The 23,311-nt window shown below is 40.9% G+C and overlaps 1 protein-coding gene and 1 long non-coding RNA gene across 2 annotated transcripts; both read left to right on the plus strand.

Moving 5' to 3' along the window:
• Nucleotides 1–87: 87 nt before the first annotated feature.
• On the plus strand, nucleotides 88–15,202 carry LOC125747028 (plakophilin-1-like). The gene is made up of 14 exons (XM_049021697.1): nucleotides 88–393; nucleotides 1,565–1,647; nucleotides 3,268–3,497; nucleotides 3,912–4,044; nucleotides 4,714–4,921; nucleotides 5,734–5,902; nucleotides 6,456–6,573; nucleotides 7,541–7,717; nucleotides 8,201–8,371; nucleotides 8,697–8,850; nucleotides 10,364–10,550; nucleotides 10,811–10,895; nucleotides 12,256–12,336; nucleotides 12,437–15,202. Exons 1-13 carry the CDS (start codon nucleotides 201–203, stop codon nucleotides 12,334–12,336), a joined length of 1,989 nt encoding a protein of 662 aa, XP_048877654.1. The 5' UTR covers nucleotides 88–200; the 3' UTR covers nucleotides 12,437–15,202.
• Nucleotides 15,203–18,038: 2,836 nt separating this feature from the next.
• On the plus strand, nucleotides 18,039–20,324 carry LOC125748148 (uncharacterized). Its single transcript, XR_007399477.1, has 2 exons — nucleotides 18,039–19,246; nucleotides 19,497–20,324. It is a non-coding gene; the product is annotated as an uncharacterized LOC125748148 (long non-coding RNA).
• The last annotated feature ends 2,987 nt before the right edge of the window (nucleotides 20,325–23,311 follow it).

The raw sequence follows: 23,311 nt of genomic DNA on the forward strand, positions 1-23,311 counted from the left end.
TAAACCAAGAAACGCAGAGAATGCAAAAGGAGTGGGAGGTGTTTTGCCAAGTCTTTTGGGCGTTGGTTGGGACTGGCAAGGACGCGGTGTAACACACCCGGCTCATTTGAGTGTGAGTGTGAGAAGAGGGAAGCAGATTGCGGACGACAGAGCGGAACGTTCACTTTCAAAAGGAGAGATACGGTTTGAGAAATAATAAAATGAAGAATTTTGTCGTGTCGACTGAGCCGTTGCGCTCGTTTGTTCCACTTCATCAAGTGCAGGAGACGTCCCTCGCTGTCCCGTCTGATGACAAGCTGAGGACGGGGCAGCAGCGCGTCATGGACCAGGTCTACACCATGAGGCGCAGGTCGAAATCCAGTATGAGCGGCTCTGGATCACTGTCTCCTTCCAGTAAGATTGCACTACTTTCTTTCTTTTTTTTCTTTTTTCTTTTATGAAAAAATAAAAATCACGTTGTGGAGTATATATTGCAGCTGACTGTATATTTGTGGTATATATAATATGTATGGTTCTCTCAACAGATTAATTTATACCACAAAGCTTTCAAAAGTCCAGTTATTTGTTTAATTATTCTGCAAACGCCAGGTTATTTAAATCTGGTGGTATGTTTGCAAATCTACATATCGAGACGGAAAATAATAAAAGGCTTGTAACCAAATGTTGAGTAAAACTGAATTAACACACCGGTTAGCAAAGACCATAGTTATTGCATGTAGGCCTGTGATCAACTATATTTACTCCCTACTAAAGCATTATTTTTTTTTGCATTAAGCAATTAATTTTCCAAAGTACAGCAGCATTTTTATTGTAGATATACAAGTTTTTGTTTTTTTTCTTTTGGGGGAAAAAAACCCAATTGATTTCACGTAGAGAATTTTTTTGTGTCTTTTGTATTTATTGAATTGCAATATAATTAGATATATTAAAATTCCACTCAATACAATCTAAATATTTCTATGTAGCTGTATGTTGTATCAACTGTTAAAATGTTTAGCTTCAAATGGTCTCGTATGTATCAGCAGAAATGTAACAATGTAACCATAAAGGACACTGACTTTCACAGAAGTGTTATAAAAAAAAACTAATCAATACTGTAATTGGTTGGTAAGTAATTTGTCATGAAAGTCATATAAAGAGTATTTTTCTTAGTCCTACACAGGGGTGCTGCTAAAGAGTTTGGCCCCCTTGAAAGTAGACTGATTGGGCCCCCAACCCAAATAAATCTTTTTAGGGCTGCAGTCATTCAGGGGCCCTTGGAGTAGTCCGGACGCACCCCCTATTAACTATTGCGAGTCCTTGTAGAGTCTTGCTATCTGGACAAGATTGTAAGAGTTTATAGATTTAACCCAAAAATGCTGCAGTATTTTAAAAAAAATTGCAAAATCTTTCACATTTCTAGAGATAATCTTAATATTTATAACATGCTTATTAAATTCTTTAGTATTCAGTATAAATGGAATTGTACCTAAAACCAATTTCCGTTCAACAGCAAACCTCCTTTTTAATGTGCAGGCACCATCTTCTAATCTGTGCAATAATTTTCTCTTTATGTATCATGCAGGTCCAGTAAGCTTCTCTTTCAATAAAAACATCTCATCAAAAATCAATTTAAGCAGCCTGACTGGCTCCCTGAAAGGAATGAAGGTGCGTCTTCTGGAAATTGTTCTCTCCAGATGTTTATTTTTACTGTAGTAATTGTGTTGATTGCCCATTTACCCCATTGTAGTAATTGTGGGAAATGGCCACGTCTTATGAAGACAGAGTTTTGCTGGCTCCTATTGGTTTATTTCCCCCCCCCCCATTTAAATGGCCATCATTGATTTATATATTCCCACGTATTATGTTATCAGAAAATTCTTCTCAAGGGTTACCTTTAATACAACATTGTGATTAATATGTGGTGAGCTTTGAGCATATCAGACGTGGATATTAGATATTTGATCCAATTCTCCACCCATCTTCCAACCACTGGTCGATTTTCATGGGATAATAATAATAATAATAACTCCATTACAATATCAAGAAGAAAAAAGTAACCATGTCCTGCATTTCTGATTGGACGGCTTAAGCATGAACAGAATGTATCACTAGTGTGAGCCAATAGCTGCCCTCAAGCTGCTCCTTTTAACAATGCGGTCACACTGTTGTTGAACGCGGCTGTGTTGAGGTGCCAGGATGGCATGTAGGCAGACACCGATGCCAACACAGTAATGAAGAAGATCAGCAAATTAACACAGCATTTCCTCTGTGCAGGGAGCTATGAATTTGCATACATATGTCTGTAGATGAGGAGGCGAGGTAGTAGGTAGAAAATGATGATGCACAAGCAAGTGAAGATGCTCACAACTGCAAACTATTCTAGGCTGCTGGTGTGAAATTCATTGCATTTTTATACTGTGCTGTATTTGTTAGTGTAGCCGAGTGCAGTTACAGTCCAAGAGAATGACTGCCTCTCTTTTATAAGATCCCATAAACACTTACTGAAAAATAATCCAGATACTGATTTAATTTTTAATTTAATTTAATAATATGCAGGATTCTGTGACGCTATCCTGTATAGTGGAGTGAACATGGATGAATAGATAATTTGCTGGGCATTGGTCCACACAGACGCACAAAGAAATAAGTAAAGAATCAAACTGTTTATGCTTTACAAATATGCAGCAATTAATATTGGCTTTTAGTCAGCACTTTTGAACTCAATTTCTTGTCTTGAGGTCCTTAGGGGTAGTTTCTGGGTCACTCTTTTGAGAAAGGCTTCGGTGTCTCCCCTGATGTGTAGAGACGCATGACGCTGATGTCATCCACCTAGCAGATGTCGGTATATTCTCATACCTCCACCCATCTCGACCTGACGGGCGTCGCCTCGCTTCCAGTTCGTAACCTTCGGCTCAGTGTCACCCTGAGTTACCTTCGCTGGGCGGGGGGGAAATCTACCCAGGGCTGTGCGCAAGCGATTAAAAAAAATAACTAAGATGAAAAGTGCAATGCTCAGTGGCCATTGTTTTGCTGAGCTCCTGAGAATTACTTTGCATTTCGCTTTCTTTGTGTTTCTGTTTAGCTATTAAAGGCAGAAAAATACTTTAGGATCCAGTTCTTCTTTGCGGATCAGTTATCGGAACATTGTAAATGTTTATTGCTCCGGCCTTTTATATGGTTTCTGTTGGCGTTTCGTCAGAATATGCCGTTTGTTAGGGGTCGGGTGAGCAGTTCACTGAGCGGTGGTACCGACAGGGCTGAAAACGCACTTTCTCTGAAGAGCAGGTTATGGGGAAGCAGAGGATCAGCTCCGCCCAGTACGCCAAAGCGAACCCCGGTTTCAGCACCATCGACGGCCGTGGGACGGCCCGGAATGTGATGCTAAAACCTACTCGTAGCAACCCAGAGCTGGCTCCCCCCCCACAGCTTGCGACCCCCCGATACCCACCCACCCGGCCAGTCTTCAGCCAGACCACCTTCACCAAAGCCGAGTCCAACTCCAAAGTCAAGAGTAGGTGAGTGGGGTTAGCCTCCCAACAAAGCCAGGTTCTCTCTCAGCTTCTGTGGTTTAAATGACACCCAGTCACCAATATTTTGTTGAAGAAAGATCATGATTGGTATAGTGTAGATTCAACCTGGGAGGTGTTCCACAAAGCAGGATTTCTTGCTTAGCTGGATAACTTGTCAGATTTAAGGTAGTCTGGGCTAAATGTAAGTGAATAAAGTCCATTTAGCCCAAGGTAAAGTTATCTGGCTAAGCAGGAAATCCTGCTTCATGAAAGATCCCCTTGATTTAAATCTGATAACATAAATATTTACATGTAGCTATATTCTGATTCATGGTTCAGCTATACTTTATTTTCGGCAAACGCCTTGTTTTAAATCTGTTTCACAAACGCTTCATCAGTTTGATTTTCCCGTGCATTTAGCTTGAAGGAGGAGAATGACATCACTGTGAAGGACGCTGTTGAGTTCCTCACCAGCCCGGATGAGAAGTTCCAGCTCTATGGGGCCTCGTTCATCCAGCACAACACTTACAGTGACCCAAAAGCCAAGCAGGAGGTGAGATGTGGACTAGATGTGGTCCTGGTGAATCACTAGGATTGTATCACTCATCTGGCCCTGGGGCGATGTTTCCCATTCCAGTTCCTAGGTACTCAGGTACTCAGGTACTTTTTTGCTCCCACCTAGATCACTGAAAGACAGTCCAAATTTTAACGTACACTGTTGGTGGGGGTCCGCGCACACCGGGTTGGGAATCACTGCCCCAGGGGACAGACTGACAGTAAAATCCCACACAGTGTGCCACGTTGTAACACACATGACTTGTTTATTAAACTGTATTAAAAAATAATTTCATGTATGATTTCATCTGTAAAAATGAATGGTTTTCACTCAGGATGTTTCCCCAAGCTAATTGAGGGTTCAGTACTTTGATCAAGCATCTTAGCAACCTCTAACTAGGGATTTAAGGACAAAAACTAGCAAAACCATGTTTCAAACTAATACCCCACCTACTGTCTGATAACTACTGTATACACAATAATCAATCATGTCTTTTTTTGTAACAGTATTTACTTCCACACTTGTCCTTTTAACATTTCTGATAGACTTAAATGTGGCACTGACTTGCCCATGAATGCTAATCTGCTGGTGCAGCAGAGGCTTCGGCACGAATGACACAATCGCATGCCTCCTTATAGTAAATGTGTGCCTGTGATGCCCCCTCAGGTGTTGCAGCTGAAGGGGATTCCCTCCCTGGTGTCGCTGCTTCAGAGCTCCTGCCCCCCGGTTCAGGAGGCGGCTTCCAGCGCCCTGCGCAACCTGGTCTTCAAGGATAATGCCAACAAGTTGGAGGTGCAGCGGTGCGGCGGCATCAACAAGGCCCTGACGCTGCTGAAGAGCACCGACTCCGACGAGACGAAGAAGCAGCTGACAGGTAGAGGGCGGTAGAGAGGCAGAGCCGGCGCAAGGCGGGCCTTTGAACTGGAGCCTAAAAAATCAGTCTGTTTAGCGTCACGGATGCTAGTGGTACAAAGTAAACTTAAAGGTGTAGGCAAGTAATACAAATTTATCTGTCACTTTATGAACCTGAAATGATGCAGAATATTTAGGATGCAAATGTGTTTTAAAGCATCAATGCTCATTTGTTAATGATTAATTTCTAATGAACATATATTGATTTGGCAATATCTGTAGTTAAGTCAATAATAACTATTAAAATACTGCTAGTACTGAAAATATCCGCTATTTAATAATTTACTCTTTGACATTTATTCTCATTTACAAACCTTGTTTTTATTTAATTATTAATGAAATGAAGGAAGTGGAATTATGAACAAAGTTATAGAAGGTTACCTTTTTCCTTCTATACAATTAAACAGCATAGAAGATTCTGGGAGCTGAAGGTATGGGAAGAGAAACCGCTGAGGAAAAATAATTTTTATGTGAAATTGTAACGAAGTAAAGACGCGTGAAGGGAATCAGTTTCGGTGTCTGTGAATCGGGCCGGTCAAATATGAACGACTGTTAGGCTGATTCACAAGCCCTCAAAGGTGATAAAGCAAAATTTGGGCTGATGCTAAAGAACAAAACTGTGATTATCAAATAGTTGCAGTCGTTGCCTAGACATTGAGTGAATAGTGTTTGCGGTGGATACATTCAGCCGCTGGGTGTTTACATCCTGGGTCTCGGAAAAGACTCTAGGGGTGGAATGTCGTCTCACAACACGGCGTTACCGGACCTTCCTAGGTCTCCTGTGGAACCTGTCTTCATCGGACGATCTGAAGTCGGATCTGATCCAGACCGCCATGCCGGTCCTGACGGATACTGTGGTGGTGCCATATGCAGGCATGTCGGAGCAAAACACCAGCGATAACATGGACCCTGAGATTTTTTACAACACGACAGCTTGTCTGAGGTGAGGACCCTGCCTGGTGTTTTGCAGCCATTTGCCATCAGAAGACCTTTACAGGGTACAGCTTTGTCTGGCCTTTGTTATGGTTATGTAGCTGTGTGTAACATTACTAGTAGTATTGTTCTTAGTCTAAAGGTTGATTTGCGTGTTATTTTCTTGTTATAACAGCAGAAATGCACATCTGCACCCTTATCACCACACAATTTAACCTTTAAACTGCAAAATGCACGTGCATGCCAGTTATGTCAGTCTCTGTCTGTAATGCTATTTAAATCATAAAAGATGCCTCTTAATTTTAATGTCAGTTTTTTTTTCCTCCTACGAGCATTCCGCAGTTAGGGGAATATGTTTTTTTCTCCTAATGTGTTTGTCAAGTGGTTGAACAAACACGTCTCGGTCTTTCAAAAGTTGTCGTTTGTATGAAAAAGGAAGCCAGATCAAGTCACGGTACCAGCCTCTTTAAACACGACAAAGCAGGTTGGAGTCAAATACCGGTGACACAGATTTCACTCTGTGCTGCACACTGACTAACTGAATGGGTGGCTTTCTGATGAAGGAACCTGAGCTCCGACAAGCAGAAGAACCGGCAGGCGATGAGGAACTGCCGTGGTCTGATCGATTCCCTCATAAGCTACGTTCAGGCGTCCGCAGATGCCGACAGGTCGGACGACAAGGTGAGCAACATAAAGGGTGTTTGTGTGTCAAACAACTTCTCTCAAAGGGGATCGGTAGTGTTTTAAAATGATGCAAAGCATTGCATATTATCATATAATCTAAAACATTAAATTTATTTTGTTTACTAATGTAGCTGACACCTGCACCTGAATTATACAACCCAGTACATTTTGTCTGTGTAATCTGGGGTCATTGGGATCAAATAAGGTCAAAAGATCAATTAGGATAGACGGTCGCTTGGAATCCCCAGCAAAAGCAGAACATGGTGGTTCTTTGGTGTTTTTGGGGAGTCATTTCATGGACTCACAAAGAACTTAGATGTTCAATCAAATTGTTCATTTCTTTTCTTTGTTCAGTATACGTTAATAATGAATTTTGTCCCATTTTGAAAGAAAGACCCAGTAGAAAATACACCCTCTGTATTTTGTATGAAGCTGGCAGACATTGACACACTGCCGTTATGGCTGAATTCCTTTTGCTTATTGTTCATCTCGTAAAACCTTTAGAGAGTCTTTGTCCTTAAATTTTAGCCTTGTTTCTTACTCTTGTTTCGTAATCTTCCCTGAATTCCATTGACAAACCTCTTAAGACACACCAGTTATTTCTGTAATATCTTGGTGATTCAAAAAAGGTTTAGCTGTAGGAAGAGACTGGGGGGGGGTAATGTTTTTGACAATTTTCCATTATGACAAAGGGACTAAATCAATATCAAAATGTAAAAAATATTGCTGCAGAAAAATAATTGCAAATACAGTAGTTGCACTAATGCACATCAGTGTCCGATAAAAGGATTTAAATGTGGCAAATCACTTTTATCGATTTGCAAGACGTCTGGTAAAAATTAAGTCAGACCACCGTGGCTTGTGGCTTCCTGCGTCTTTGAGATTCCCTTCCTCTTTGCCCCATTTGGAAACTTGGAACCTCTTGGGCTTGAATCTCCCCGCTGACTGTCTGTGTTCCCGACAGTCGGTGGAGAATTGCGTCTGCATCCTGCACAATCTAACGTACCAGCTGGAGAAGGAGGCACCGGGACTCTTCAGTAAGATCACGGCCCTCGCGACACCCCCCGCCAGGAGCACTGCCCAGAAGAACACCTCATCTGTGAGCTGCTTCAGCCAGCAGGGTAGCAAGACTGAGCAGGATGTACGTCAGACTTACGGGCGAGAAAGAAATGGCATTTTACATTTAGGGTTGTAAACATTTCCACTCGGGTCATCCTCACATTTGGGTTTGGGTTTTTTGCATAGATTATAATTAAAACATTTTTGTTTTATGCCCCTGAAACTGATGGTTGACACAAGGAGGCTTAATTTTAGTGCTGGAGTGGGCCTTATAATACATACGGGGGGGGGGGGGGGCGGCGTCTAGATCCACCCTCTTTCCTTTAATAATAAACCTTTAATCATATGTGCATTCCTGAAAAATTTGTTAAATTTGCCTTTAGCAAAACAAAACTAAATCAATTTAGCTATAAAGCAGATTTTTCTGTTATTGAAGGAATCACTTGATGTTAAGTATAAATATATTTTGTTAGTCAATCCACATTATTCCTTTGATAATAACAGCAGGTCTGTGCACACTGAGCCTTCACAGAAGTAACTTTCTTACCTTTGCATTGAACTATAGAGCTACTTTGACTACCCGGTAATGGAGGACAACAATCCCAAAGGGGCAGGCCGGCTCTTCCACTCCTCGACCATGCAGACCTATCTGAACCTCCTGGGGAGCAGCCAGAATGAGTCAACACTGGAGGCCTGCATGGGGACTCTGCAGAACCTGACAGCTCAGACGGGAACTGTAAGCAATGGCCTCATTTTCCATTTAGATGTAGCATTGGAGAAGGCTGGGTCAGCCAGTCCCTGGGGCAAATGGGAGTAAGAGCTGTGCTCAAGGGCTCAGTGGTGACCTCATTCTGCCGACCAGGGGATTTCCCCTTCTTTAGGTGAGGCATTAGTCAGCATAGATGTGTTGGCTCCGGTCTTTCCCAGGATTCATCCAGTAGTTGCATGCTTGTTTTTTTTTGCCACCATGAGGCTTGTCATGCAGAAGATGAGGGTGGCGACCCAACTGCTCTCAATCTGGTTCGCTTCCTCAGCCTTAACAGAGGTCCCTATGTCCGTAGGTGTCCAACGTGATGAGCCAGACCATAGTCCAGAAGCTGAACGGCATGCAGAGTTTTGCGCCACTGCTGCAGTCCTCAAACCCCAAGTTGCAGAAGACAGCCACTGCGCTGCTGGGAAACCTCTCAAGGTCTCCGCGCATCCAGAGCACCCTGGGTAAGGGCTCACACCACCTTCTCTGCCAGTAGACCCTGATTGTGGCATTGGCAGTATGTCGTAAAAGGCCCCTGTGCATTTTCAGCATTAAAACTTGTTACAGACATTTTGGAAGGACAAAGAGATGATCAATGTAACAACTAACAAAAACACAAGAAACAGAAGGAGCATGAGGGGTCTAACATAGGAAGGTTAATTATTCAAGCACTTCAACAGGCTAGGAAACACAATGGAAAAGCTAATATCAAATAGGTTCAAGGAGCACAAGTAAGAAAGACATACAGGAATAAAGTAGAGAGCAAATGCAGGGCAGCAACAGTTATAAACACTGTGACCAACTTAGGATCAAGGGCAAAGGCACATATATACACAGATATCAAGGGTAAAATGCAGGACAGGTGTGGACCAATTACAGTTACACACAGTTGAAGGTAGTCACAATCAAACACTAGGGGCTAGGACTTCACTAGAGACGCACGGAAAACAGGTGAACTAGGACAAAATTACAAAACTAGATATAAACAAGACAACTGACCAAGGTACAAAACAAAGGATTATACAAGAACACAAGGAATTATAATAAACAAGGATACATGACCGAATCTAGGGGCAAGGAACATAAAAATGTTTAGCAAGTTGTTGGAGGAGATGCTCATTTTGTAGCCACTCGCTTAGCTCATTCAGTTACGTAGCAGCCACACACTAGGAGTAGAACAGACCTGCGAAACATTGGGAGATGGGATGGCCAGTGACACCTACTAGCTAAATGGGGAACTGACATACAGAAGTGGGCAGGACAGGGACAATCCTGACAAAAACTGTGCTCCTGTCAGCCAAGAATTGCAATGCATGAAATGAAAAGGGAAGTGGGAAGAGGCTTAATTAAGGCTTGAAAGCAGAAATTAAAATTAATTTCCATTTGTGGTCAAAGGCCAGAGCAATGTTTCCAAAACGAGTCCTCAGGGACCCAGAAATGGTCCATGTTTTTGCTCCCTCCCAGCACCCTGCATGACAGTCCATATTTTTGCTCCCTACCCTTTGTGGTTAAGTCAAAGCCACTAAAACCACTCTAAACTGCTCCAAAGTGCTCCAAATCCACTCAACGTGCTAACATAAATGCTAATGCTGAATTATTCAAATAAGGGATGTAAAAGTGGTGAAACTGCTGGTTTGCAACAGCAAAGTTTGTTTAGGCTGGGATGTATAGCTTGGGGGAAGGGAGGAAAGTCAAACAGTATAAGGACGGTAAAAAAAAATAAAAGAAAAACGAAAATGGGCCATATTACCTATCAAATACCAGACTCTTAGGCAGAAGCTAAATGCACTGAACTACCATTGTAATGCTGTCATATAATATTAAGAGGAGGTGTCATTACTAAATTTTGTCAGCTATTTAGTGACCGACATTTTTTCAGATTGTGTTTCTTTGTTGGCTTTAAAAAAGGGAGGACAGTTTGATCCAGTCATTGAATGAGGAGATCAGGGCCTGATAGTTGTCAACTCTCCTCGACAGCTCGGCAAGCCCTACCACGACTGGCCAGCGTCCTCACTTCTGGGGCGACCGACCCGGCTAACACCGATGACACGATGGCGGTCGCCTGCCACACCATCCGCAACCTGCTGAAGGTCGAGCCTGAAATGGGGAAGAAGCTGCTGAACAACACTCTGATCAACTCTCTGGTGGACCTGAGCAAGAACAGGTGCAGTCAGTTGTTGGGTTAATGCATGTGTGCACGGAGGCGCTGAAGCGGAAGATCTCTGCAGATCTCAAGATTAGACTGTAACTTCCAATTCAGAGCTGCTAAATGCAATCGTGTGAGTCTGCAGTCTTTGGCAGCCAACAGGGAATACAAGGATGCCCTTGTAATAGCAGCACAACTTGATGATTAAGATTAAGGATTTAGTGTTGACTCGGCCTTATCTGTTAACTTGTCGTTTGTATAATTCTTTTCCTTCACAGATACTTTCCAAACTCCAGCCAAGCTGCAGCCCTCTTACTTCATAGTCTCTGGGCAGAAAAGGATATCCAGAGCATCCTAAAAAAGGTATTAGTCAATACTATTGGTATTGGCAAAGTTATATTTAAGCTCTCTGGCCAATGGGAGCTTTCCGAGATTAAGTAGATTAGACAAAATTGGAGAGGGGACTGTATTAGGTGGGCCAGCACAATGATTAACCCCTTTGCCTCACACCTCTGGGCTCAGTGTTTGAGTCTCTGCTGTGGCCCCTTGTGTGTGGAGTTGGCATGATCTCCCCGTGTCATTGTTGGGTTTCCTCCGGGTACTCCAGTTACCCCTCCCCCCACAGTCCAAAAACATGCTGAGGTTAATTGGAGTTTTGCCCATACTGTAGCTGCGCTTGTGTGACTGAATGATGTGTGAGTGTGCCCTTTGACGGGCTGGCACCCCATCCCGGGTTGTTCCCTGCCTTGCCCCTATAGGCTCCAGACCCCTGCAATAAAACATGGTTACAGAAAGTGAATCCTTGGATGGATGGATGGATGGATGGATGGATGGATGGATGGATGGATGGATGATGGATGGACTGAGTGTATTGTGAGATTGTTTCCTACCTCATGCAAACTATAAACATTCTCCTGTAAAGACACCAGCCGTTAATGGCTGCTTGATATTTTGGCGTCGCTAGCTGGGCTGCTCTGTTGAGTGTCTCATTTAATTATGGCTGAAAATACTTGACACCAGTTGGGTGAATCATTATCAAGCCCTAATTGATGTATTGCATGGCATGGCCCTTAGACTGCCAACTGCACAGGTAAAAAGCAGCTGAAATCTAAGACGAGATCTTGGGAGTGGCAGTATTATTTTGAGCTTGAACTGCTCATGTCTCAACATGGCACTTAGATGAATGAAGGGAGGGGAACCTGAAGCGAGGTGGAGACTGGGAAATTTGGATGCAGCTTTTTTTTTTGAAGAACACGTTTGTGTTCGTGTTGGGTGTGCTGAAACCTAAGAGCTGAGCGATGTGGTAAAACCAGCTCTGACCACATCAGCTGGGATGTATCTCACAAATTTTATTAAGAATCAGGCAGCACGCCTTACACAAGCCGGCCTTATTTCATGATCATTTTTGAATCTTCAGACTTCATAATTAGGCATTTTAGCGGAGTATTTCGGGCAGAACTATTGGTCGGTCGTAGAAACTTTTCCATTGATGTGCAAATAAATTCCAAACAGACCAATTTGGGCTATTAAACAGAGCATGATAAGCTCACAGGATATGAGTTAGCAGTTTTGCCACTGCTCTACCTGGTGATCCTGGTGGGGTGGCGTGAGTAAAGAGTGACTTATCTCTACTTGGCGAGATGAAGCTCTCTGTGAGGTTAACAGCTTTCTTCATCATGAGACTGCAGGACACCAGCTAATTTTCACCTATTTTGTCTTGCAGCAAGGAATGAACAAGGGCTCCTTCATAAATGACATCACCACATCGGCCTTTAAGTCTGCAGCTCAGTCCATTCTGACATAGGTATGTAGGTGTGAGCAGAAGATGCTCTGCTCCATTTATAACAAGCACACATCCTTGTTTTTGACTTTTAACTCAGTCTAAGTTGTTTTCTGTTTCACAGGTAACCTATAACTTGTCTGCAGATGCTGTTACAAACAGCATGGTCCTACATTCTACACCAACTAGACAGTTGTGATTGTATTACTGCACATGATATGAACATTTTTATAGTTTGGTGATATTCAACTCTTTCTGTTGCTGTGCTTTGGTAGTAGAGATCATATTTTTCAATGGATGGCTTAATTTTCTAAAATTAATATAATATTAGTTATACTTTGACAAGCAATTGTCATTAATAGCTAAGGCACGTGGATTCATGATTATGCATTAATATTACAGGCACTTGATTAAACATTTACAATGATCATAAATGAACGAAACTCTGTGTTGCTAACATGTGCTAAATGGTGGAATCCTAAACACTGCTGGTTATCTCTCTTTATTTGCTTTGAAGAATTTGCTTGAGGGGTCATATTCACCTTAAAATTTGTTCCAAGTTTTGAGGAGAGTAAATCAGAATTCTCATACGAAATTCTATAATTCTGTATCGCTCTCTAATGTTAAGACTCCTAGTTCTTTTTATCTTTGTGCAAGTGATGTATATGTTGGCTCGATAAAAAAAATATCACACGTGGCTTGGCTTAGGTATGTGTGAGATTTTAGCTGTGGTATAGTACTTTGTTCAACACCTGGCATTTCTGTTTATTGATTACATACTGCCTTAATTGTACTTATACTATAGTTCCATTTTATTTGAATATAAATAAATTCAGAACAACACAGTTTGGATATATTTCAGTACATGTACATTATGCAACATGTACAGCTGCAGAGAAAAATAAGAGACCACAGCACAATTTTTTGTTTTTTATATTTTTGGTCGTGTATCTGTAAATGGTGTTTTCTTTTGTTGCAAACTGCAGCCTCTGTTCTTCTCTCATTAATAAAGGGCTTCTTCTGTGCTTTATGGGACTTCAGTCCTGCTTCTAGGAGCCTGATGTGAACTGTCCTAGCAGTGCACTTCATACCTGCACTTAATGTTTCCCATTCCTTTTGAAGGTCACTTGATGTCATCATACGATTCATGAGAAACTGATACATAAGTTGACAGTCATCTCTGGAATTAGAAAGTCGCTTCTGCCCTCCATGGCTGGTTTCTGGTCATTCCCAGTGTCTCCTGCTTGACGTTGTTCTTGTGTACTGCTGTCTTAGAAATTTCTAACCTGGAAGCAACCTGCTGCTCAGTGTAGCCTTCTGCTAGCTAAACCATGATCAAAACCAGGATTTACAAATTCAGATTTCTTTTTAAGAGTGGTCTCTTATTTTTTTCTGCGACTTCTGTAGAATATATATACACACACAAATACACACAGTGGCGATCAGAATTAGAGAACAAGTAATATACAAAGTCACAGCTTATCTGTGTTATTCAAGTTATTCTAACATGAATAGACGAGATGTATTTTAATCAGTTTTCATTTTATTTCATTTTCAAGGCATGTGATCAAAATTAGAGAACGATTTGGTATACTTCACAGTTTTTGGATCTAATGTGAAATTTCTGTAAATATCTGGCAACCCCAATCTACTTGAAAAGATTGGTAGGCATTTTGCAAGATAGTGAACCTCTCCAAGGTGACCGAAATCCTGTGACATCAGGTCATTCAGATGAAGGCCGAAGGGATGACCCTCTTACTCACTGGAAGAGAAGCTAGTTATGCCAAGAGCTTAATTTCTCAAATATTGAAGCTGTACAATACAGCCATTCGTGTCCAGAAAGAGGCTGGTCACCCACACGTGACCAGCGCACAAGTGGACAGCGAGACTTTCATGGGTGATCGGTTCAACAGCTGGAATTGTTCACCAAATTAGTTCTGGGCGGGACAAGAACTTGTCTTAATAGTCTCCCCTTGTCATGGATAATATGGACTGAAAGCCCAATCTGTGGTGACTAAGCCACACATCAGCAAGAAGAATGAAAAGGCAAGAGTAGCTCTTTGCTGAGGAGCATGTTGCGTGGACACAGGAGAACTGGTCCAAAGGTAATGTCAGTGATGATAGCAAGTTTATTTTAGTTGGTGCAGGTGGGAAACATTATTTGTGGTGCTAAGTTGTGGAAAGACTCCACCAAAAGCATTGTTAAGAAGTCAGAAAAGTTGGGAGGGGTAATTGCTGAGGAGATGTAGGTGATGAAATGGCCAGCCCAGAGTCCAGATCTAAACCGTATCTAGATTCTCCGGAAAGTAACTGGAAGTTATGGCAGATAAACCCACTACAGTTACCAAATTGTGGAAGAAACTGGAATACAGGAGGAACAAAATCAAAACAAATTTCTTGTTTAAACCTTGTATTTTTTGATGTGGCATAGCTTTCACTGATAAAATATTAAAATGCATCTCTTCTGTGCATATTAGAATAACTTTGAATCCAGATAAGCTCTGACTTTATATATCACAAAAACTTTTCTTGTTTTCTAAATTTGATTGCCACCATCTATGTGTTTATATATTTTTATGCGTGTGTGTGTGAGTGAGTGTGTGTGTATATATATATATATATATATATATCTTTTTGCCTAAATATTTTTGATTTAATTAATTTCTTAATGGGTGGAGATGTTTTATGTAGGTTTATTGACCCTGTTTACCAGTTAACTATCGAAAGCATGTGTATCTGAGTACACTTTCTGTAAAATAACTTCATTAATCCTTATTGCCAAACATAAGTAACAATGGAACAAAGCAGCAGCTTTTACTGTTTACTAACGTGAGCTTATTGGTTGGTGATGAACTGAAGAAACAAAGACATTAAATTTAAATTGATTCCATTCCTGTATTGTAGCCTGTTTATTGCATGGTTCAAAGCATGATATTCCAATAGCGATTCACCAGTTAGGCATGCAGTTATTTAAATATTTGTATTTATTACATGTCCACACCTATTGGGATGTGTAAAAAGGTGATGTCTGCTTCTCTTACAGAATCCTGTATTTTTTTCTTTTTTCTTTTGATACTTCATGCCAAACTTTACCGTCCCAAATAACTAACATTAGCTATTTGAGGGCTGTCATAGCTACATGGAAAAGCCTTTTTTTATTACCAGACCTCTTGCTGTCCTCACATTAAACAGACAGCTGCTCTTGTATTTTTGGAGTCAAAATGACTCTGCTGACATGTTTTCTGATGTGCAGTGGAATTATTAGACCAGTCGTTCGTTTGCAACTGCAGTCTGGTGTCAGTTTCATAATCGGCTTAATGCATCTGTGGTTATCTTCTAACTTGATATCTTTTACATGAACCTTTTTAGTTCAACCACAGCATGATGATTACATTACAATCCCCTCCTTCTCCCTTTGGCATCTGCAAGTGAACAAAATTTTATTGAGAAATGAAGCATACAATGTGATATAAAAACATCATAAACTCTACTGGCAAAAAAAACAATCAAAATAAACATTCACTTTCAAAAATAAACAATGAAAATGAAGTCACATATGAACAAGAGTGAATAACATATCAAATCATCTATAGCTGAAGGTGTCCTTGAACTCCACCATATATTTTTCTATAGTTGCCTGCTCAGGGAAAGGTTGTGGTGAGTCATGAGCCTGTCCTAGCTGGCCCATGGAGGAGGGCAGGACACACCCTGGACAGATGTCAGTCCATCGTAGGACACTGACACATACTCCGGGCAACTGAGATACCAAAGTGCTTAACTGTCAGTTTTTAGACTAAGAGAAAGTACTCCACACAAATGTGTGTGAGTGTGTGCGTTATTTTGTGTAAGAATCTACTTTTTTGATGCTGTGGGGACCATTTTTTTCAGTTCCCACAGGGGGAAACTCAACTTTATAAAAATCTGTTACTGCAAGGTAACGGTGTAGGTGTAAGAAACCGGCACCAACACAGAGCACATGGCTGAAACTGAACGTAGTAAATGTGGTTTATTGAGACGCTTGGGGAAGAGTCCTTTTTTCAACCTTGTATCATTTCATCATTGAGTTGAAATATCTAACCAATCAAAAATATCCTCACTAAGCTAAAAAATATGTTAACATGGGTGTGAAAAACCTCCCAATTCTTTTCTTCAGACATTATTATTTAGTACTGTTACACAGAACCATTGTCCAATATAGACTCCTGGTATGTTGCTGTCACATTCCCCCAGCTCTGTGCACACAGACTTTTTACATCGTGGTGCTGCAACCTTTTCCTTTTTTGAGAGCAGAGCAATTCTCTTTTTTCCAAGGCACAACTTTGAATCAATTATTTTCTCTTGTTTTTGAGATCAGCAACCCAAATGTGATTACAAATTACAAATCTTTCAGTACAAAGATCTGAAAAAGGTTTTGTTACCTAGCAGCAAGAAAAAAAAGCTTGTAAATTCCCTGAAACCTATAAATGTGTGATTTCTGTAAGGAGGATGAGCTATGTAGTTCATAAATAAATGCCTTAGTTTGTTAATGTGCATTTTACACATCTGAGTTCTATTTATTTCCCATCATGAACTGAAGAATAATCAATACTGATCAGTAGATACACATTTTATCTGACAGTCAGAATGTCAATATTTCCAACCTGTCTGCACTCTGTGAAATGGATCTCTGAAGCATTTATGAGTAACATTGTTGATTGAAGTTTCACCTTATTAAAAATCTGTTACTCTGGATCAGAAGCAGAGATCTGGCAGAGACGTGAGACAAGATTGTTATGATCTCGTAATGCTGTCTTTTAAAGATAAGTAATTAATAAAACACCTAATAAAATGTAAACAACGGGCATTTCTGTAGGGCATTGACAGCTAAATGTCATCACCTACTGCAAAATGTCTACCACGGGTCTGTCTGTAAGCCAGTTCCTTGTGCCCTTCATTCATATATAATGTCATTAGTAAGTTTTATTCAACCCTTTATTGCTGTTGCAATATACCATGTCACTAGTTACAAGTACCAGCGAAAAAGTGAAGGTCTTGATGAAGAATCTACTGAAGTTCAAATGAAGAAACAAATATAGTAGCTATTTGGGTCACATTTTACTTGAGGGGGACACAAATCACTACTAGTACACGCTTACTTAATGCATTAATTAACCAATAGCTAAATGATAGTTACATACTTATCCCTTGTTCATTCATCATTAATCAGTCATGACAATTCACGTATTCCATTCAGGAACTATTACTTAATAGTTAACAAATTAGTTGTGTTAACTAATTTAGTTCCTGCATGGAAAACATGAACTGTAATATTTTTTTTAATGGTAAACTAACATCTAGTTAATGGATAATGCATTAAGTGTGCACTACCACATAATTTATGTCCCCTCAAGTAAGGTGTTACTGCTACTTAAGATGCATTGTGATTCATTGATGATGGTCAAACATGAGATCAGTATATCACTTGTGTTATTCATGACCTGTTCCGTCAGTAGATCCTTCAGTCGTTCAAAACGGTTTACAGAATTAACAGATATAGTAATAAATATAGTAACTGCTTGAAATAAAAGATGTGTGATGATTCATTAATGATGAACAAATGGGAGATCAGTATGTAACTAAAATTTAGTTTGTGGTTAATACATAAGTAAGACCATATAATAATATATATATATATAATAATAATAATATATATAATATTATACTTAACATATATACTATTATTTGTCCCCCATCGAGTAAAGTGCTACATAGCATGGTAATCATATCCCAGTCAGACCCTTACTGAAGGTTCCTAACCTCACCTGTTCCAGGGCTGCTGGATGCCGACTGACCCAGTTCTGTGACACCAAGCTTTCTCCATTTGTATGTTAATTTGGGTATGAAGGTCTCTCTTTTTTTTTTTTTTTAAGAACCATGCTATTGTCAATAGCTCATCACTTGTCACCCACGGCGACCAAAGCATATATCATGGTAAACCACAAGCAGTCAGCACCACTGAAAGATCACACCTTAACCACCAAGATTGCTCCTCACTAACAGACCCACTAGGTATCCCATCAAACCTTTTGATTGTCACATGTCCCTTCTTTCTCTCTAATTATTGGCCCCCACATTGTGTCCTTGGTCTGTTGGAGCTCTTAGAGGAATAGCACCTTCTTACATTGATTCTTCATCAAGACCTATATTCTGATAGGTTTATGTAATTTTATTTTGTTAATGCAGTTCTTGCTCCAGTGCTAAACTGCACATGTTGCTGGTGAGTCACTGGAAGCTCAGCCTAGCTGCACTTTTACCTAAGTCGGTTCCTGGACAGTTATACGCATGTGCCTTGCTTTATAAATTTGACATATTTCAAATTACATTTCAATAAATGTAAATGCTAAGGAAATGTGTATGTGTTCCTGACCCTAACCAAGACAAGCAGTTAAACCAGCGGTAGACATCCCTGTTCCGGGAGTCTCAGGATCCAGCGTGTCTTCTATCCTGCCTGGGCCCGTGTTCACAAAGCATTTTATCTTACCCCTAAGCGTACTCCTAAATCACACTAAAAGTTTTTAAGTAAGATTTTCTTTCCTAAAACCTATTCACAAAGTGGCCGAGGGGAACCTTTATTGGGAAAAGAGCCAACTCCTAAGCTACGAGTGAAACACCGTCGCTATGGCTGACATTAGATTTCATGCACGAGCTTGTCTGCAGTAACCACGGGGATTGGAGGATGAGAGGCCAGTATGCAGTGATGAAGATGCATGTGCAGGATCCTATAAACACAAATACAGTGGAAACCACTTACAGTGATCATGGTTACAGGGTAAAGAATCATTCCTGAACAAATACTAGCAAGTCAGGAGCTACTTTTATCCTTAAGATGCTTGTGAATACGGACCCTGGTCTCTGATGAACCACACCTGATCTTCAGCAGATAGTAACTCATCAGGTAGGACAGAAAACATGCTGGATACCGACACTCGAGGATCACGGTTGCCTACCCCTGAGTTAGACGATGGATGGATGGATATCAATGTATCTAATTAGTCAGACTCTTCAGTGCTGTATTTAGATTGAAGTTTTGCTCAAGTTATGACAATGAGGTAAAAATGCTGTAAAACTTTAACTGCACCAGCGTATGTGTTACTCAACAGAGCCTTGTTCACTTATAGATTTGTACATGTTTTTATTTTTTCAAGTGACATGAGTGAAACTTCAAAGCACGTGAAAAACCAGGCCAAATCATAACAAGAGCGAAGATGACTTTTGCATGGTGCCTTTGGCATGAGTCAGCTGTGACCGATTCAGACCTGAGCGGCGAGCAGGTGGCGTTTGCTGTGTTTCTTACAGCGATCCCCGGTGATCTAACCCAGGTGCTTTGTTTGTTGTGCACTAACCTGGGTCCTGTTGGAGCCTGTTGGAGTTGCTGGCCTACAGAAACACTAATGGCCATGCAGCAGAAAAGCTGGAATCGTTCTTCAGGCGTCTATAAAACAGGATTATTATATTGTTCAGGTTAACCTTCTTTGTTTACAGGTTTTCCTTTACGGCTATATCCTGCCGCACTTGAACATTGCTTTGGGAAAAAGCACCTAAAGTAGATCTACCCATCTATCTTCTGTGACTTTTAGGTTGGTGTGGGGTCCGGAGCCTATCCCGGAGGCTATGGGTGCAAGGCGGGGAACAACCCATGATGGGGGTTGGGGGGGGGAGTGCAATTAGCATAATTTTAAACACTGCCTTGCTGTCCCATCCTGCTTTCCTGGTTCCTATTGCTCAACTGATTAGACTGGCTGGCACCTGGCAGAAGCGGGAGACATGCCCACACTGCCACACCACACCAGTGACATGCCCTTGGGTGTTATCACTGGCATATTGATGAATTTGCCCCACCCTCACATCAGGGACAAATAAAACTTTTGATTGCTGTGTAGTTTCAGAGTTGCTTTGGTCAGGATGTTTTCCAACCTATGTGGACAGACACCATCTGTTTGCTGTTTGTGATCATTGCCTCTGTACCCCCCCCCATGTATATATTTGACACTTAAAAAGCCCAAGCAAAGCCAAGACAACTAAGAACATTTCATAAATGCCAAATTCCTGAATGCAGTTTCATAATAATTTTATGTTCTATTTATTTAGTCAATTCCTTTTTTTAGTTGCTTAGCTACCAGTTGGTGAATTAGTCCTGACAAGTAAATAATGGTTTTTTTGGAAGGTTGCACTAAAACAAGCGGTAATGATCACAGTATGTTTCCTCCCAAAGGGCTTTAAGGGGCAGTGTCTGGCCTTGTGGGTTAGAACTCTGAGCTTTTTGTTCGGAAGTTTGCCATCTCATACAGTATCTCCTGGTCAGCAGATTAATCACATTCCCATTAAGACCTTAAGCAAGGACTTTACCCCATACTGCTCTGAGGGCACCAGATAAACGATTGACTCTGTGCTCTGGGTTTCACTCTCACCTATATACCTGTGCGTCTCGTACCTGCGCCCTGTACAGTCATAACAAAGACATTGGAATAGGTTCTGCTTGTTAATCAGACAACTGCTGTGACGGTTACTGCTCTGTGAATCATGTTTTTATACTGAAGTAACTATATGACGATAAGCCTGGAACAAATATCTTAAGATATTATCCCTTTTACTGGTAAATACTTTTGTTTCATTAACAATTCAGTTAAGTTATCATTCACTGATAACTTATTATATAAATTTTTATACTTAAATGACCCATATGTATGTAGAAAGGAGAAAATTGGCTGTTATGGGAGGGAATTGAACCCAGGTGCTTCTGATTCATTAGCTCCACTTCTTTCTCAGTAAGATTATTACTAGTGTGTTGTCTTCTGTTCAAAGCAACAAGCCCGTGAAGCGCAGATGATGCACAACAGCATGCAGCTGGCAAGGAGTCATCTGGTATATGAGTAGCGATAGGCTACGTTTCCGATAAGTGTAATATAACAACTGCAGGATATTTATGGGAACAATAACTGCTTACAACCTAATATCACAGAAGATATTCAATACATATCACCCAAGAGAATCTAGGAACTTACACTGTGTGAAACGCAGGAACAGAAGATTCAATGGTGCCGAGTGAAACAATTTCAGCGGACAGATAATGAAGACAGTGAGCTGCTGAGGGTCAGATGTAGGGTATATATGGGTCTTAACGTGTTTCCTTAAGGTGAGAGACTTTGAAGATAATGCAGTTAGGTAGCTTGTTCCACCAGTAATGATCCTTGCAGGAACAACACCAAATAAGACTTGTTTTCAAAAAGCAAGTGAATCACCAGGTGAGGTTCACTTGCTGACCACAGAGCGTGGGATGGAACATAAATCCTGAGGAAAGACTTGACGAACGCAGGAATCATAACCTCAGACTTGCTGTGAGCACCGATAAGAAGTCAATGGGGACATACTAGTAGCTGTAGCTAATGATAATGGAAAGGATGCCTAAATTTAAACCCCCGATTGTCAGGAGTGAACAGAAGGACCTGCTTGTTTATGGTGTCAAAGGCTGCAGATTAGTCCAGCAGAAGTGAAGACCCGGGGCGTCCACAGAAGTCAGGGGGAGACTCCCCTTGGAATGTCCAGCTCTGAATCCTACTTTTGGGGTCTCATAGATTTTTGTAATACTGCTTATAGGGTCCCATAGATTATTGTAATACTACATATGGGGTCTTATAGAATATTTTAATCCTATTTAAGATTATTTTGTGTGAGAAAGTCAGAAACTTGATTGAGGACAGTATGTTTGAGTGTTTGACAGAAATGAGATGAGAGTAAGTGGTCTGTAAATGTCCGTTCGCGATGAGGTGAGTGTGGGATTTTTGTGACGTTTCCTCGAGTCTATTTAAATGCAATGGAGGAAGTGCCTATGAGGAGTGATGTGTTGGAAGCTTGAAGTAGATGAGAGAGGGTAGTGTCCAGGGGGCAAGCAGTGATTCTGGTAGAATGTTAGATCATTATTCTGCATGATCATTCCCATTTAGAGACTGCAGAGGTTGGTGCACTTACACAGCAAAGGATACTAAATGAAGATGTTGGGAGAAACATGCCAATTTGCTGCTTCATGGGGCCTGACACCTATCCCTGACAGCATGGGAAACAATCTAGACACACCCTGGACTGCAATTCCCATTCATCACAGGGCACATTCACACAGATACTTTCACATGCTTCGGGCACTTTAGAGACATCAATGTAAGCTTGGCACTTCTGAGTCAGAAATCTGGTGACTGGTGGTCCTTGCGAAGGGTATCTCATAGAGCAGCAATTGCAGAATGTTGAGGCTGGAAAAAATGTAACATGATTTTATTATTTTTAATGGTGAGATACTTCTCTTGCACTAACGTAATCTCCTGATGGACCTAGAGGGCGTTAGCTGCATTCACTGACAGCTTTTGATATTCGTTTATTTTAACTTTAAATGGTTTTAGGTTCGCTCAAACATACAGTTCAATAATCATGCAGCCAAGTTTGTTGATGTCTCTAAATTAGCCATATTCTTTGTGACGTGTGATGGACTGGAACCCTATCCATGCAAGGTTGAGGCACTGTGCAGTTATTGAAGGGAAACGAATGGGTTAACTCAGCAGAAGACACACCCCTTTGGCATGATTTAAACACAGAGCTTTTCTAAGTGAAACAGGGTGTGGGTAACAGTCAAATGGGCTGAGTTTGCAAAAGAACTCATCACTCCCTGTTAAAATCAAGCCAACAATGATGACTGGATTTTTGTTTTCTACAATATTTTTTATCATATTTTCTCTGTGTTTCCTGGAAGGTCACATCATTCTTGTACTGATGATTGATTCTGATAGATACATCACATGTATTAGAATTACAAAAAAATAAATAAATAAAAAACAATTTGAACTGGAATCCCATAAAAGTGCTACATAAAAACCGCAATCCATCACAAATTTAGAAGGAAATTGTACAGAAGCTAATAAATCAAACACAATTCTACACACCCATCATATCAGTATTACTGCAAATTCCTGTGGTA

This window comes from Brienomyrus brachyistius, chromosome 8 (genome assembly GCF_023856365.1).
Source record: "Brienomyrus brachyistius isolate T26 chromosome 8, BBRACH_0.4, whole genome shotgun sequence".
NCBI lineage: Eukaryota > Metazoa > Chordata > Actinopteri > Osteoglossiformes > Mormyridae > Brienomyrus > Brienomyrus brachyistius.

Coding starts and splice junctions, on each gene's coding strand:
- LOC125747028 (XM_049021697.1), top strand. CDS start 201: ATGAAGAATTTTGTCGTGTCGACTGAGCCGTTGCGCTCGTTTGTTCCA. Junction 6,574..7,540: donor CCGACAGGTCGGACGACAAG/GTGAGCAACATA, acceptor TGTTCCCGACAG/TCGGTGGAGAATTGCGTCTG. Junction 7,718..8,200: donor GTAGCAAGACTGAGCAGGAT/GTACGTCAGACT, acceptor ATTGAACTATAG/AGCTACTTTGACTACCCGGT.